The sequence below is a fragment of the Pagrus pagrus genome (genome assembly GCF_965226575.1).
Source record: "Pagrus pagrus genome assembly, chromosome: 23".
Taxonomy (NCBI): Eukaryota; Metazoa; Chordata; class Actinopteri; order Spariformes; family Sparidae; genus Pagrus; species Pagrus pagrus.
This window is the reverse complement of record NC_140205.1, coordinates 21,890,824-21,906,023: the sequence shown is the minus strand read 5'-3', so window position 1 is coordinate 21,906,023 and position 15,200 is coordinate 21,890,824. Positions and strand designations below refer to the sequence as shown.

The window sequence follows — 15,200 nt, the reverse complement described above, 5'->3', positions numbered from 1 at the left end:
TTCAATTCACTATCATCATCTTGACTGCTTAATACTCATGTCTGATCATCATTTCATTTAAGTCACTTGTGTTAGTATTTACTCAGTTAATAAACATTTTCATTTAGACCCAGTCGTGGTTCTATGTGTTCCTTTGAAGTGGAGAACGGAGATCAATTTAATCGAGAAGTCAAACTTCTGGAATTTTTTACTGATAACTTAACAATTTATTGATTTGATTTCAATTTTCCTGGTGCCCCTAAAACAAGTGCAAAAGCATTGAGATTCCACTACACAGTTTATTCGGATGTTAAAGTGGTAGTTATTTCATTTCTGTTGGTTAATATTGCTTGTTGCACTCACTGTGGTATCCATAGCTCTTTATTATTAACTGATGGCCGTTTGTGTTTAATTATCTCAGTGCTGTTCTCTTGTTAACTGTATTGAGGCTATACAGAGGAGGGCTGTTGTTTGATGTGTATTGATAGAACTAATCAGTTTTATGGCTGCAAAATCTGTCTATAAAAATAAAATTGTAAAATGTATTGCCCCCATCACCATTAAATGGACACGATCAGAACGGTATCCCTCCCCACCAAACATTAGACGTCTGATCGACGTCCAGATCATGTCTATATTGCGTCCGTCGGTCCAAGACCAATTCTGGACCACTACACGACGTGCAAACTAGGTCTGCTATTTGGACGTCTAATCATGACCCCACTTGGACGTCAATATGCAGTTGAACATTTGAACGTCGGGCTAGGTCACTTATTTCGACGTCTAAGACAGGTGCAGGTAATTGACATGATGTAATTTATTTATTTACATTATTATTATTATTATTATTATTATTATTATTATTATCATAGTAGTAGTAGTAGTAGTAGTATGGGCATGATGACATATTTTGTGATTAAACATTATTTTTGAATAAAAGTAATATTTTTGTTTGTTTACATTTTTGTTTTTCTCTTTTAAAATAGTGTTATTCAGTTTATTACAACAATAAAGATGTAGCCTTTGGGGGAAGGGGGGGGGGGGGGTGTTACAGTCAACGCCATGGTGATTGGCTGAGGCATTGCGTCATCAACGTACATCAAAAGAGCCACTCCCATTGGCCCAGGTGTTTCTCTACGGTGAAAGCAAATGGCCGCTCGGCTCTGTGCACCTTCGACCTCTACAACAACCTACACAGCAATCCGAAAATCAGCGTCGTCCACTAAATTGCAGGTAAGTTCGGTCAGCACATAGACCCATAAGTTAATTTTATGTTCATGTATGCATTTATGGCGTTTGCCGTTTTAGCTTTATGCCTCAAACCTGTTGTTGCTACAATTAGCATTACATCTGCTAACGTTAGCTTTTGAACACGACCAATTTTGTTTAACGTACAACGAAACCGGCGAAAAATAAATACATGGAGTGAAGCGCTGGAGCCGTGGGCCATTACACGACCGTTATCGGCAACAGGCCTCCAGTGTTAACAAGCAGGAGGGCCATTGTGTTGAGCTGGGGAGCGGCCGGGTGTTAGCAGCGGATGCTAACCGCTAATGCTAGTCGAAGTTGGCATCGAGCTACCTCACAACACAGCCATCTTTCTTGTTACTGGTCGAGGCTTTATTTGTCGGTGACAGCCGGTTATGGGTCCGCGGCTCCAGCGCTTATTTCTTTTTCTTTGACGTGCTGCTGCTGAGATAGACAGAGAGAGAGAGAGATTAGCACTTGCTAACAACCGGGACAGCTAATGGGGCTAGCAGCACAGACCAATATACAGGCGGCGGGGGGGCGCTCCAGACACAGCCACGTAGGTTTGCAGCCAAATGTTTAACAATTTAGTGCAGTGGAGTACTGTATTGTAAAGTGTTAGTAAGGTGTTTCTAAATCCTTCTTATCCTTTTGTCAGGTGGTGTTTGGTCCTCTTTTGAAAGTGAGTGAGGTGTCTACACATGGATGAACTTCTGCGTCATGACAGCGAAGATGAACGTCGGAGCTAACCTTTTTTTTTTTTTTTTTTACACGTTTGTATATACTGCCTGCTGTTGTATTGTCAACTGACGTCTGCAATTAAAAATTGGTGACAAAACAGTCAGGATTTGATTGTGATTTATTATAACGTGACTGTAGAAACGTGTCCAGAAGGTAGGAACCTGTTTTCCTGTACCAGCTAATTTTACTGTAGCGTCATTTGGTTATGCATAGGAACTAAACCAGTAAAAAAAAAAAAAAAGAGTAATATGAGTTATAATTTGACGTAGAAAAGACGTATTTTTTAAAACGACCATATTTGGACTAGAAATGGCCCCTGCACGGCGGTACTGTGGACGTCATAAATGGACGTCAAGTATACGTTGAAAGAAAGACGTCGTCTGGAGTAACAGTCTGCACCTTGAGGTGACCAAAATTAGACGTGCAAAAATGACTTGGAAAAGACGTCGTTTGGACGTCTCTTTGCGCAGTGGGTCTGGACAAAACGAAAAGTATGTTTATAAAATGAATATAGAAAGTACTATAGTAGAATTTAGAAGAAATGGGAGTGAACCAGTTCATTTTATCTGTTTGAACTTTTAGATAGCTCTTGTTGAAGCAACATTATGTTGCAAATTGTCCAATTTGGCACCCCCACTAGAGTCCAACACCACTGTCATGAATACAAATCCCAGGATTGTTGTTGCTAACTACAAACAAAAATCATTACGTCATATCAATGTAGTGTCTTGTATCTTGAAGTAAACATGTATGTATCACTGTGATCCTACCCTCTCACTGAAGTTAGATAGTGAAGATACAAGTGATGGGGGGGCAGAGTGACTGTGACAGAGACACCATTCATCATATTACGAGAAACTGTACTATCAAAATGACTGTCAGGATGTTATTTTAAGGTAAAAAAGTTACATAATGTTGCAGTAACCCTTAGATGCATGAGTGATTGGGCCCTACACTCTTCCATAAGTGGAGAATGATGTGCTTGTGTGTGTGTATGTGGTTTATGGAGACGTTTCGTCTGAATACACGCCACACTATGAGGACATTTTGTATTATGAGGACAGGGTCAGTGTCCTCATAATTCAGATAGTATATAAGTGTTCGTATAAGCTAGGAAAGCTAAAATCTGAAATTTCTCCAAATTCTAAAAATTGTCTCCATATATCTGTCATAGATAACTGAATTTGCTGCGGTTGCAGCAGCAGTCTGCAGGTTGTGCCTATTAATATGACAATTGTTTACATGCGTTGATACAAAGCGGGAATGTGAAGTGTCACTACGTGTCCAAACACAGATCCTTTGACGAAACATATCCAGAAGTCCGAAGTGAGAGCGCACAAAATATCCAAGCTGAGAGCCGGTGTGACAGATGTACCTGACTCATCACGCAGTTATTTACGGCCTAGATGAGAGATAATCATCTTAGTAGCTTCCGGGTCATATATGGCATGAATAATGCGCGAGCAAAACATAATGATCAAGGAAAATTGTTGAAAGCCCTGGTTTGATCAAATATTTTCACAAACTTATATTTTAATTTGTCAGCCCAGTCTGAATTATAACTTTGTGTTTGTTTAAGTTGCAACATGTCAAATCCATGGTTCATTGTTGGCAAAATGATCATGGCGACCTTCATATTTCACCCTCCCGGCTGCAGTTCGGGACCCTCCCGGCTGCAGTTCCTAATCTTGACCGTGCCAAAGCACCCACAGAGGACTGGGCCGTCTGTGGGTGCTTTGGCACAGTCCCACGGCAGCACCCGCTGCTCATTGAACGATACATGCTTTCACGTCAGAGTCTCCACAAGTCTCCACATACACCAGAAAAAGTCGCTAAATTTGTCGCTAGTCGCTTTTATGAAAAAGAGTCGCTAGAGGGGTCTGAAAACTCGCTAAATATAGCGACAAAGTCGCTAAGTTGGCAACACTGCATCACACAGGTGAACGTGAGGTGGGATTGATTGACATGGGGCCCCATTCGGGAGGTTTCGAGATGTCAATGCAAATTGCCCATTGTTGTTTATTTAACCTTTATTTTTAAAGGGAGGTCGGTTGAGAGCAAGCCATCTTTTCAATTCTCTCTTCCATTGTGGTCTTTTGCGGGGGGGTGGGGGGTCATGCGTCAATATATTTTTGAAACATTCATAAAACAGCCCTCGGGCCCCGAGTCTCGGGGGCCCCCTGGCAACTTGGGGCCCAAGCAGTTGCCTGCCTTGCCTGTTCACAAGCTGTGCGTCTGCTTTTCTGACATATGACTCCTGACAAGGGTGCATAGTTGTGAGGAGTACATGAGCAACATCAAGGTCGCAAAGATGTCCTTAATTCAATCCACCTGCTTCCCAGTCACCACACAGGGGTAAGATGACCCACCTGAGACTGGTTGTGGCTGATTGAATGGATGCCACCATCTCTACTTTTACTTTTGTTAAGGTAAGTACAAGATGTCAAGAAAACACTACACAAGACATTAAGAGAACTTTATATGTTATATTATGTGTATTTAAAGTCATGCTGTTGTTATGGTGTTTGCGCAACAATTATTTAAAGATAGGGATTGTTTGCAATTCCTTTTTCCCCCCTGTCAGTGATCTGGCCCATTTAGTGGGAGGGGCCAAGTGTTTAAAAGGGGGTGAGCCGAGGCTCGGTCCTCTCTATGCTGCTGGTCTGTTGAGGTGCTCAGGAGTAGGCCTACAACTGTCGCTGAGGAGGTAAAGTTTGTTTGTTTGTTTAGTCAGTCATGACTGTACAGTTAATTTGCTTATTTTTGCCGTAGTTAATTGATTTGAGTTTGTTAATTCTAACTCCTTATTTCAATTAATACATTCAATGTGTTTTTATTGTGATTACTTAGTTTTCTCTTTTTACAGAATGTGTTGGTCTCTTTTGTCATTGTTCACTTTAAACCACTTGGGTGAATAAACTTTGTAAAACTTCAGCATGTCTTGCCATCTATTTCATGTCAACCCGGGTCAGAGGCCGTACACTACCCATACCTGAGGCAGAGGTGTGACAGACTAGGTATAGATACAGTCCTCAGTTTGCATGTACTGGTCAGGTGTAAAGACTATGTGGACAGTCTATGGATAACATTAAGTGTGTTATTGGTGTGTGTGCCAACACAAATTTTTAATGTGACTATCACCATTTCGGCAAATGATCATGTCATGAATATAATGTGGTGTTATTCCATATCTGCCTTTTTTCGCTCTCGATATCTGTGACTGCCGTTTTTTATTCAACAATGGATGTTACTTTACTGTTCTCACTTAATTTCTGTAAATAACTGAACAAATGTTTGTTTACATACTGTGTATTTGAGGCTTTATCATTCTCCTGTAAAGATAATTATTTATTTTCCTCGATACATATGATCACGTACAGTCTTATTGTGCCTCATTGGCTATTTAAAGATATTTTTCTTTTTCTACACAAGATTTCAATTGAGGCAGAGGGTCACCATGCTGCTGTGGCATCGGACAGCCTCACAGATGTTGAACAGGTAACTAATTGTCCATTGAATGTTGATATTGACATCAGATCTTTTCAGTAGCCGAGCAGTTTTGAGCAATGTTTTTCAGGGTATAGGTATAGTCTTCCCTTTTTCTATGCTGGTCGGGTAGACACTCTTAAGGACTGTATTTGGACACGCCCTCCATTTTAAAATGAAATGGGACTCTGTTTCTTTCTGGTAGTATTCGTATATATTTGCAATATTGGATCCACGACAATTTCAAATGGTCAATGTTTTATTTCTTTTACATCTTAACAAAAAACAATTCTTAACAACAATCCCACTTTTCCATTATCGCTGTGTCTGTAGTCTGTTAGGTAACAGAGTAAATGTTGCATTTTAGCAGCAATGTTTTGAATTGAATAATGTAGTCTTGAATTCACTGTTTTTGTCAACAAATTTGTTAACATGATGTGGTTTCCTCAGTAGTATCAAGCTTGGATAAATGTTCTGTATGCAGTGGACCCTTTTCTGCCTTGAAATGGATCAGTGTGAAACGTAAAGGTTAGTATATCGTCTTGATGAGTAAGTTATGTATTTTCGGTTTTCAATGAACTCATTATTACTGTCACAATTTTTCTGCCTGAATGGATTGTTGAATGAAGGTGCAAAATTATTTTGGTGTTAATTTCTGCAGAAATGGTAAATTTTCACATGCATCAATTGAGACACAAGATTCATACAACTTTAAGTCTTGTTTTAAAAGCATCTAAAGTACATGCACAAACTTGAAACTAAGCATTCTCTTTGCAGTTTGTTGCTGTGTCTGGCACAGATCCTGTTATGTCAAAACTACCGAAAAGACTGATTGTGATCACCTACCATTGGTAAGTGTATTTGAAAAATTATAAACCAAAATTATTCAGTACCTTAAAGGCTCAATGTAGTTTTTTTATGAATATTAGGTTTCTGAAGAGACCAGTTCAAGTTTTGAGGATACATCATTGGAGGAATATGTTCCAGATTCTAACAGTCATTCAGACAGTTCCTGCCCTGAGCCTGCTTCAACAATTCAAAAACTCAAAGGCTGGCCAGAAATATCATGTGAAGGTGCAGGTTGAGAAGACTTGTGAGGAGGCCAAGCAAGTATCAGGAGTTCAGAAGAGCAGAACTGAAGTAGAATATGTCACGGGTAGCACAGGAACTGGGGAGGATCATTGCATCCAGTCTTCAAACACATCCTTTTCGGGAAATAAGAAAAATTACTGATACATCTGTGGCAAACTAGTCAAAAATTGGCAGTCACTTGAAAACCCATGAGAAGACAAGTGTTGATGTTGCTCAAGTTTTGGCACACCCAAAAAAACTCTAAAGAATGTAAGAAATGCTGAACAAACTCAGAAACAAAGGGAACTAATAACATTGGCGTTTTTAAAGAGTGGGACTGGATTGCTCAAATTAGACGCCAACCGAATAAAAAGTGATGCAAAACAGTGTGCACTGCATGTATTGCCAAGCTATGTATCTTCGGAGGGATCTGTGGCGACATGTCCTAAAATACCTTTCCAAACCAGCGGAAGCCAATGCAGATCCTTGAAGAACTGAGGTCTTAGCTTTTTCAGTAAACATGGTCAGGATCCCACCAAATATGAATATATCTGGCAGAAGCTCAGAAGTTGGAAGACTCCTGCTGACATTATGTAAAGAGTTTTCAGTATTTACCATTGAGGATGCTGTAAGCCTGGCAAATTTTCATTTGGTTATCCAAGCTGTCAAGAAGGTGTCTGGGTTTGACAATGAAATGCATTGCTACAAAACTCCAAGCCTAGCACTGAAGTTGGGTCACTCATTGCAAAAGATATGCAACACCATACATTGCAGAGCTCTAATGGCTGTATACCTCTAAATGGTCTGAACTTGTCTCTCACACAGCTTTGACTACCTTGAATAAGGCGCACTTTAACAAGCCATCTACCCTGCCATTCACAGAAGATGTGCAACTTCTCCACAAACATCTTGAAAAGACTGCAGGTTTAGCATCTGAGAACCTGGGAAAGATCCCATCACCACAATTCTATGGTGAACTTAGCAAAGCAACTTTTGCAAAGATATTATTCAACCGATGATGTGAAGTTGCAAAAATGCAACTAAAGACTTTCCTCGAAGGACACGGCTGGCCTGCATAGAGATGTTGTTGTTGGCCTGACAAAGTTTGAACAAAAGCCTTGTAAACATTTTAGCCATGTGGAAATTAGGGGTAAAAGAGGATGAAAAGTTGCTGTGTTATCTCCAGACATGGTTGATTCATTGACACAACTCATAAGCAAAAGAGAAGAATGTGGAGTTCCAGAGAATAACACATTTTTGTTCGCAAGACCCCACTGTTTGACTCCTTACAGAGGACACAACAGTTTAAGGGTTTATGCACATGACTGTGGTGCTCAGAACCCAGAACGCAGATAAACTCAGTTCAGCCTCAGTTACGCAATCAGGTTGCAACCTTGTCCCAGGTCCTGAACTTCAAAAACCATGAGATGGACCAAGTTGCTGACTGGGTTGCTGAGTCTACAACCCAGCTGGCCAAAATATCAAAACTACTTCTTGCTATGGAAAAAGGATCCCTTTCAAATCTTCAGGGCAAATCCCTTGAAGAGATTGAAATTGAAGGTATTGTTAAAAGTTTAGATTATATTATTTTTCATCCATTTTATAGCTTAGTGTTAAGTTTAGGATAACACGCATTGGACAACACATATTTAACATTTAGCAAGACATACCTTGCTTATAGATCATGACTTGTCCATTAAGCTTACTAGTTTACATTTATTAATGACAGTTGAAACTTGCTTGTAATGTATAACTTTGTCTTTGTTTTTCAGATAACATTGACTTCACTGATTCTGAACTAAGTGAAGAGTGACAGAGGTAGAGGGTACCCCCCCATATCCACAGAAATTGGTAAGTGTAGCTAATTCTATGAAAAGATTGATCATATATCAAATGATCCACGGATGGAGTTAAGGGTATGATACACTCCTAATGCATTAGTGTCTTAGTTCAGATATACAGCTGTTATGTATACAGTATGGTACTTGTGTTGGGAACTAAAACGTTTGGGGCATGGACTCGGGGCATCTGCAAGCGCACCTGTCTAATAGGGGTGGGCGATATGGGCAAAAAATATCTCTATTTTTGGGGGATTTTGGCGATAACGATAATCAGTTGATATCCTTTTAAAATTCAAGAATATTTGCGTCCAGACCAATCCACTGAAAATGCTGTAGTTCATATTCCAGGCCTATAGGTGGCACTTCAAATTCACCAAAAACGGAGAAGAGAAGGAGCGAGCATGCGCAAAAAGCTTGCATGCTGCAAACAGACAGTAGACGGAGAAACCGAACGCAAGACGAAAATGGCTAGTGCAAGGGAACCAGAATCGTTTGTGTGGAACGATAATGAGGTCGAACTGCTGCTGCGACTCACACTTGACTACAAGGCGAGTAAGTTGCAAGAAACACGAACACAAGCATGTAGTCCGCCGTTGCTTTTTGTTATGAGACGTCACAGGGTTCAGAGGTCAAAGGCAAGAGGTCGAGGGGTGGGGCGAATCCTGCCATGCTATAGAGCGTTGCTGCACCGTGTATTAAGTGGATGTGGGGAGTTTCCGCGTGCGTTTCAATATTTTTGGCGAAGTAATTTAAATACTTGATAATGGAAATTTTGAAATGAAAAATGACTTCGCAAACGATATATATCGCCCACCCCTACTGTCTAATGAACTATTTGTTTTGTATATGGAATATTTCAATTAACACAACCCTGCATATAACACACCTACAGTATGTTTAGCTATACTAAATATTCTGCAGGAATCAACTGAGCAATGCGACTTGACGAGGAACCTCCAGGCAACTCATGCGGTATGTCATCCCATCTCGGTACACTAGCATGCTCACAAATGGCGATAAGGGCAAAAACAGGCTCTTTGAAAAGGTTGTTTGTCAAAGATAACAGGCTTTTCTCTCATTAGACCTTTTGACATGGCTTTCCATGAAAAGTAGAGGTTAAATAATATCGCTAATGATTTTATTTAGGCATGCAAGTTCAAGGGACCTGCTATTGTACATGCTAGCTCATAGCTCAAAACATTACAATCATTATTGCTGTTGACTTACCTTACCTGTGCTGTTCTTGTTGCGAAAGCTCAGTGTCCATCGTAAAGAAATCGGGTCAAATGATCACATGACCTATAGTATATTGAGCTATGCTAAATATTCTGCAGGGGTAAATAGACAGGCACCTCAGACAGTGTGTCCCCCTACCTTAGTCCACTAGCATGCATGCGATTGATTCAATGCATGTCTAATCAATGCTACTGTATGTTGTGATATACTCTTCGATACATCGAGTTTTTATTTTCCATCGACGGATATCGACTCCGCCCGAGAAGGCATTTTACATGTCTCAAAGTTTGAGAGCAGCTCGTGTTTAATCTTAACAAATGTTAACTAACAAATAAAATGATCCCAATAAGCTCTATCCAGTTTGATTTACACATTTTAAATATGGGAAAGAGCATTGGCATTTGATCCATACGATTGTAGCGGGATGAGCACTTTCCCTTGTGTCTTGCTCATTGGCATGGTTGTTCCTTTAATTAAGCAGGGTATATAAGAGGGAGGGACCCTTAGATCTGCCCTTTCTCTGGCAGCTGGTACGCGCTTCCCTTTCCGGGTTACCTGGGTTCAGGTGTGGCAGACGCTCTGCATTCCTCTCCCCTCCGCGCTGCTGCGCATCGATGTCCGACAGCGCAGTGTTCAGAGTGTGCGTTGGCTTTCTCATCCTCTCCTCCCGGTGCTTGAACCAAACCACGCTGACGGGTATGTAAATGTTTGTCCCGGCTTTCATCAGCCCAGCCGTCCCGTCCCTAATGTTACTGTGGTCATTTTACAGACAGGCTGAGGTCTCAGCACTTAGCCACGCCACTCTCCACTCGGGACCACTGCTGCTTTATGGAGGCTTAAACGTGCTGCTGCTTTGTGGAGGCTTAAATGTGCTGCTGTGTGGAGCCGTAGACAAATTGGTTTTGTTAATGAGTTGGAATTTAAAGCTTGATTTATAACAAAGTCCTGATTTATTTGTGTGTTTAATTATTGGTTTTGTCTTTGTTTAATTATTTTGGGGTTATATTTTTCTAGTTGAGATTAGTTTCCTGATTTTATTTTGAATATCATTTTGATATTGCTATATTTTTGAGTATTTTTGCTGGAATATTGTTTGGTTTTGTTAGTGTATATAGTTTTGCCCTCATTAACTGTTCCTGTCTGTTTATTTCCAGGTGCTGAGGGCCTCACTGGTGACCTGCCCCTCCCTTTTTGGTGATGGTGTCCTATTGTGTGTAGCGTCCCCACTTCACTCCTTTTTTGGCTTTATCCCGTGTGTGGGTGTGTGGGTGGATTGTGGTGCTCCCATTTTAGTTGATGCCTTCACTTCCCCCCCTCACGTACCTCGACTATAGAGGTCCCAGCCCTGGAAGAAGCCCTTTTCTTTTGTTAAGTAAAGTCGACTTTTAGATAAATTCCAATTGTTTTAATATTTCTGAAAAATTGTGGAATATTTTGATTGGAAACACGTCTCCTGCCTCTCTCAGTATAAACGAACTTGTGTTGTCCTTGATTTAGAATATTTAGTTAATTCCTTTACTCACATCATTGACTTTGTTTTCTTGTTTTTTTCCCCCCAGGTTAAACCCTGGGGTGGCGTTGTTGGTTTCTCTACTAGCAGAGAAAGTCAGATCGGAAGCTCTAGATTTAGTGAGAAGTTTTAACCCTAGGCATGTGGGTTACCACTGACTGGATCTGTTATCATTTTTGCAGTATCTCCTTAAGATGCTCCGGAGATGAATCCGAGAAAACAGAAACGGCAGTCTGCCCTAGAAGGCACATCTACAGGTACAACAAACTTTGAAGTGACTTTTAGTGTGTTTGGACAATACAGCATATGTAAGCCCTGATACTAAATTAATGAGGCTCCACTTGCTGTTTGTCCGCTAAAAAGACCTGAGAGCTCAAATATATATTCGAGTGGGCTCGTTGCAAAGCTTTTTTAATATATGCTTGTTTTTTTTATTTTATTCAACATATACTACATATAGTTATGCGTTAAAGAGTAATGGTTAGATTTTAAATCTCTCAAAACTCCTTTCCCATCACTACATTTTAGGGATCACGCCTATAGGGGAGGCGTCTGATACAACCCCCAGTAAAAGGTGTGAAAATTCGAGAGTGTATATAAGCTAGCTGTACAGAAACCAGTTATCTCTTGCTTTTGGCGCTCTTGACAGGCTGTTGCTCGTGCTTTCTGGAAAGACAATTTTTTTTCTCTGTTGCGTTGATACAATGGATCTTCTGAATGGTGAGTTTCATTCATTTATGTTCTTTGTTATTATCTTGTTCCTAATATAATTATTTTTCTAGTGTTATTAATACAGTGATGGCATAGTAAACATTGTATGTATCCTGTTTTTAAAGGTTTTACGTAATGGGTAGCCTTTGGGGTCTTGATGTGTTGGATGTTAATCCAGACACTGAGGCTGGTAACAAAGGTCGGTGTTTTTATTTATTTTTTTACTTTTTACATAAGTGCTTGTATCAATGTATAAAAGCAGGAGTTAATATATTTTTCTTTAGGCTAGTCCATTAGTGGTATAAAAACTCCTCAACTGTATAGGGAAGTTTCACAATCGCTAAACTGGTGTTTTTTTTTAAAATTTATTTTAATTTAATTTTGTATAGATTTCCAAGAAGAAACACAACAACCCAGAGTTAATAGCCTAACTCTTAAAGCCCGCTGGGCAGAGTGGTATGTAGTGAATTTTTATTTGGTTATGTACCTTGCTTGTGCTTGAATATATCGAGATACATACTACTTTATTCATGTATTTATTGTTAAATCTTTATTAACATGCATAGTCATAAGACAGTGTGTGTGTGTGTATGTGTGTGGCTCTGGTCTTTACACCAGAACAGTCACAAAATGTATCATCTTCTCTCAGTGAAAAGGCGTGGAGCGTGATAGTGAAGGATCGAGAGGACGCAGGCGGTAAAACTTATTTATTTACTTGACTAGTAGTCATCAATATTGGTTAATTATAACCATACAAACTATTTTGTGTTTGTATAGATTTCCAAGAAGAAACTTGACAACCTAGAGTTAATAGACTATCTCTTAAAGCCCGCAGGGCAGAGTGGTATGTAGTGAAATTTATATTTAGTTTTGTATCTTGTTTGTGTTTGAATATATCTGTGTATACAACTTTTATTTATGCCAAAACAGTCACAGAATGTATCATCTTCCCACAGTGAAAAGGCGTTGAGAGCGATAGAGGTGGGCCAAGAAGACGCAGTTGGTAAAACTTATTCTATTTACCTGGCTAGTAGTCAGCAATATCTGTTAATTACAACCATGCGAGTCAACTATTTTGTGTCCTTGTATAGATCTCCAAGCCTCAAACAAGAAATCTGGCAGAACGGGCCTTCCTACAGCCATTAGGACCAAGGCAGCATTGCCCAAAAACCGCAAGAGGCAGACGTCCATACAAACTGTCCCTGATACAGGGTATGTAACAAATATTTCTGTTGTATGTATTATCAGGATGTTTTTTATTTTACTTTCTAACTTTATTGTCTTAGCTCAGGTTGGTGAACGAGGTGTTGCAGCCACTAACCCTTCTTCCGGAGTTACAACCCCTTCCCTCCAGAGAAGAGGATGAGACAGAGCAGGCCCTGCAAAATGAACTGAATGAAGCTTTGGACACACTCGTGGGGTTAAATACAACCAGTGAGGAGGAGACCGTACCATGCACGGCGTATATGGATGTCTCCCTTTACCCGCAGGTGATGTAGAACACGCAGTTGTGGTGTTTGAATGTGAACCACAAGCAGTGTCATTGGTTACACCTCCTGAATTTCAATCCCCACAACCCTGGTGTACTGATAACGGTGATTGGGTGAACGACGTGGACATCACCCCTCTGGAGTGTCTACAGACCGTTGATTCTTCTGTCTCACCAGACGTGTCAGATACCTCAGAACTATCGGATATAAGTAGATTTTGTGAACTCTATCTAGGACCAAATGCTTTTGATCGTGTCGAACAACTAAACAGTGAGACTAGCACCCCAGAAGGTGTCTGTAACGTAGAGAACGATAGGATTGATTTGGTAAACAACAAACTAGAGAAATTGGGAAGCTCTATGATTGGAAAAAAAAAGCCGCGTTAAAAAGACAAAACCAAAACTTGTTAAAAATAGTCCGACAGCGTAGACGTGCTAATGCACTACACAGACATTGAACCACAAAGGCATTAAGGGATCTGGTTATTCGGTCGGCAGTATTTTTGCCTACGATTGACCAGGCAAAAAAATGAATGAATTAAATATTCACAGCTCTTGGTGTGTCTGATGTTGTTAGTTATTAAAATGGCCCCTCCCAGAAAAAAATTCAAACGTAAAGCCGGTACCTGGTATGTTGTAGATACCACTGATGGTGATGATGAGCAAACAATGCCTCACACTATTGACGGGGCTCGGGCTGCATATACTTGTTTTGCGCAAAAGAATAATTTGCCTTATGGCAACGTTAATGATGATGCCAAAACGGTGCATAGATTTGTTAGGATCAACGTATTGATCAACGGATCAATGCAAACGATTCAAAAGACGTGTCAAACATGTTTTCTACTCGAGAGTCTTCTACTCCTGTTGCTGGTGCTACTGCTAATGATAACATAGCTGGTGATGTGGATATTGATGATGTTGCTGCTGCTGATGACGCAGCTACTGCTGATGTTAGTGCTGGTGATGTGCCGCTGTTAATTCTGATGATGATATTGATGATGCTAGCGTGGGGGCTGCTGCTACTGACGATGGAGTTGTAGGCTATACCATTCAGACTGGATCTGCATCGGTACCAAGGACGGTAGAACAACGCAGTGCTGTTGATGAACCTTGTTCTATAAATCAGATAGGTGGTAGTGAAGATAGAGATTTACAGCAGAATGGTGAGGTTGGTCCTGTGCAAGGGTCCAATTGATCCCGTAATGATGAAAACGGGCAGGATCGGATACAAGTCAGGAATATACCTACTTTCAATGCCTACGAACTGCGTCAGTGCCTTGATTTCAGAGACATCAGTCTCGATAATCCTGAGCTGGTGCCCATGAGAGTTAGGGATAGGCTGTCTGGTGTAATCGATCGAGCCTTAGAGGGAGCTCATCCTGGTAGTATTTTAAATGCAGTATTGAGAGGTCCATCCCTGGCCAGTGACGTGCAGACTATTTTAAACGCCGACAACCAATACAATGCAGATTTGTTTATGGAAGAAATTTCACAAGTTTTGCAAAGTAACGACACCTCCATGACTGACTAATTGGAATTCATTGTCGCGGTGGTACAGAATGGAAGCGGTGGAGCCCGTCTCCGTTTGGGTAAAGTGCCTTATGATATTTTGTCAAAGAAAGGACGCTTTCTGTACAACCCTGACAATAGTGGGGATAATAATTTGTGTTTCAGTCTGTCTGGCCTGTTTTAAACACAAAGATAAGACTTTAGTCAAACAAATTGTGTATGTGGAAAACAAACATAGGAAGGTGATGCACGATCTCACTCGCCGTGTATCATTTGATGTCGCAAAATTCGAGGAGATAAATGCAAAAATCATAATCTTCCACCATGCCGCTGATCGTAAACGATTGCTGTTACAAAACACATGACGCATACAACA

General features: G+C 40.4%; 1 protein-coding gene across 2 annotated transcripts; it reads left to right on the top strand.

The window, feature by feature from the left end:
- Positions 1 to 4,644: 4,644 nt before the first annotated feature.
- On the top strand, positions 4,645 to 13,259 carry LOC311252746 (uncharacterized protein). Of its 2 annotated transcripts, XM_084346241.1 has the most exons (17): positions 4,645 to 4,675; positions 5,401 to 5,466; positions 5,905 to 5,982; positions 6,232 to 6,305; positions 7,929 to 8,085; positions 8,298 to 8,376; positions 9,288 to 9,338; positions 10,130 to 10,298; positions 11,295 to 11,369; positions 11,762 to 11,832; positions 11,949 to 12,022; positions 12,213 to 12,279; positions 12,473 to 12,519; positions 12,601 to 12,667; positions 12,780 to 12,826; positions 12,915 to 13,035; positions 13,115 to 13,259. In XM_084346241.1, exons 7-11 carry the CDS (start codon positions 9,302 to 9,304, stop codon positions 11,957 to 11,959), a joined length of 363 nt encoding a protein of 120 aa, XP_084202367.1. In that variant the 5' UTR covers positions 4,645 to 4,675; positions 5,401 to 5,466; positions 5,905 to 5,982; positions 6,232 to 6,305; positions 7,929 to 8,085; positions 8,298 to 8,376; positions 9,288 to 9,301; the 3' UTR covers positions 11,960 to 12,022; positions 12,213 to 12,279; positions 12,473 to 12,519; positions 12,601 to 12,667; positions 12,780 to 12,826; positions 12,915 to 13,035; positions 13,115 to 13,259. The 2 variants fall into 2 exon arrangements, 1 of the variants encoding a protein (XP_084202367.1); XR_014621579.1 differs by lacking the exons at positions 4,645 to 4,675; positions 5,401 to 5,466; positions 5,905 to 5,982; ... (2 more) ...; positions 8,298 to 8,376; positions 9,288 to 9,338 and having other exon boundaries at positions 10,020 to 12,022; positions 12,442 to 12,519.
- Positions 13,260 to 15,200: the final 1,941 nt, after the last annotated feature.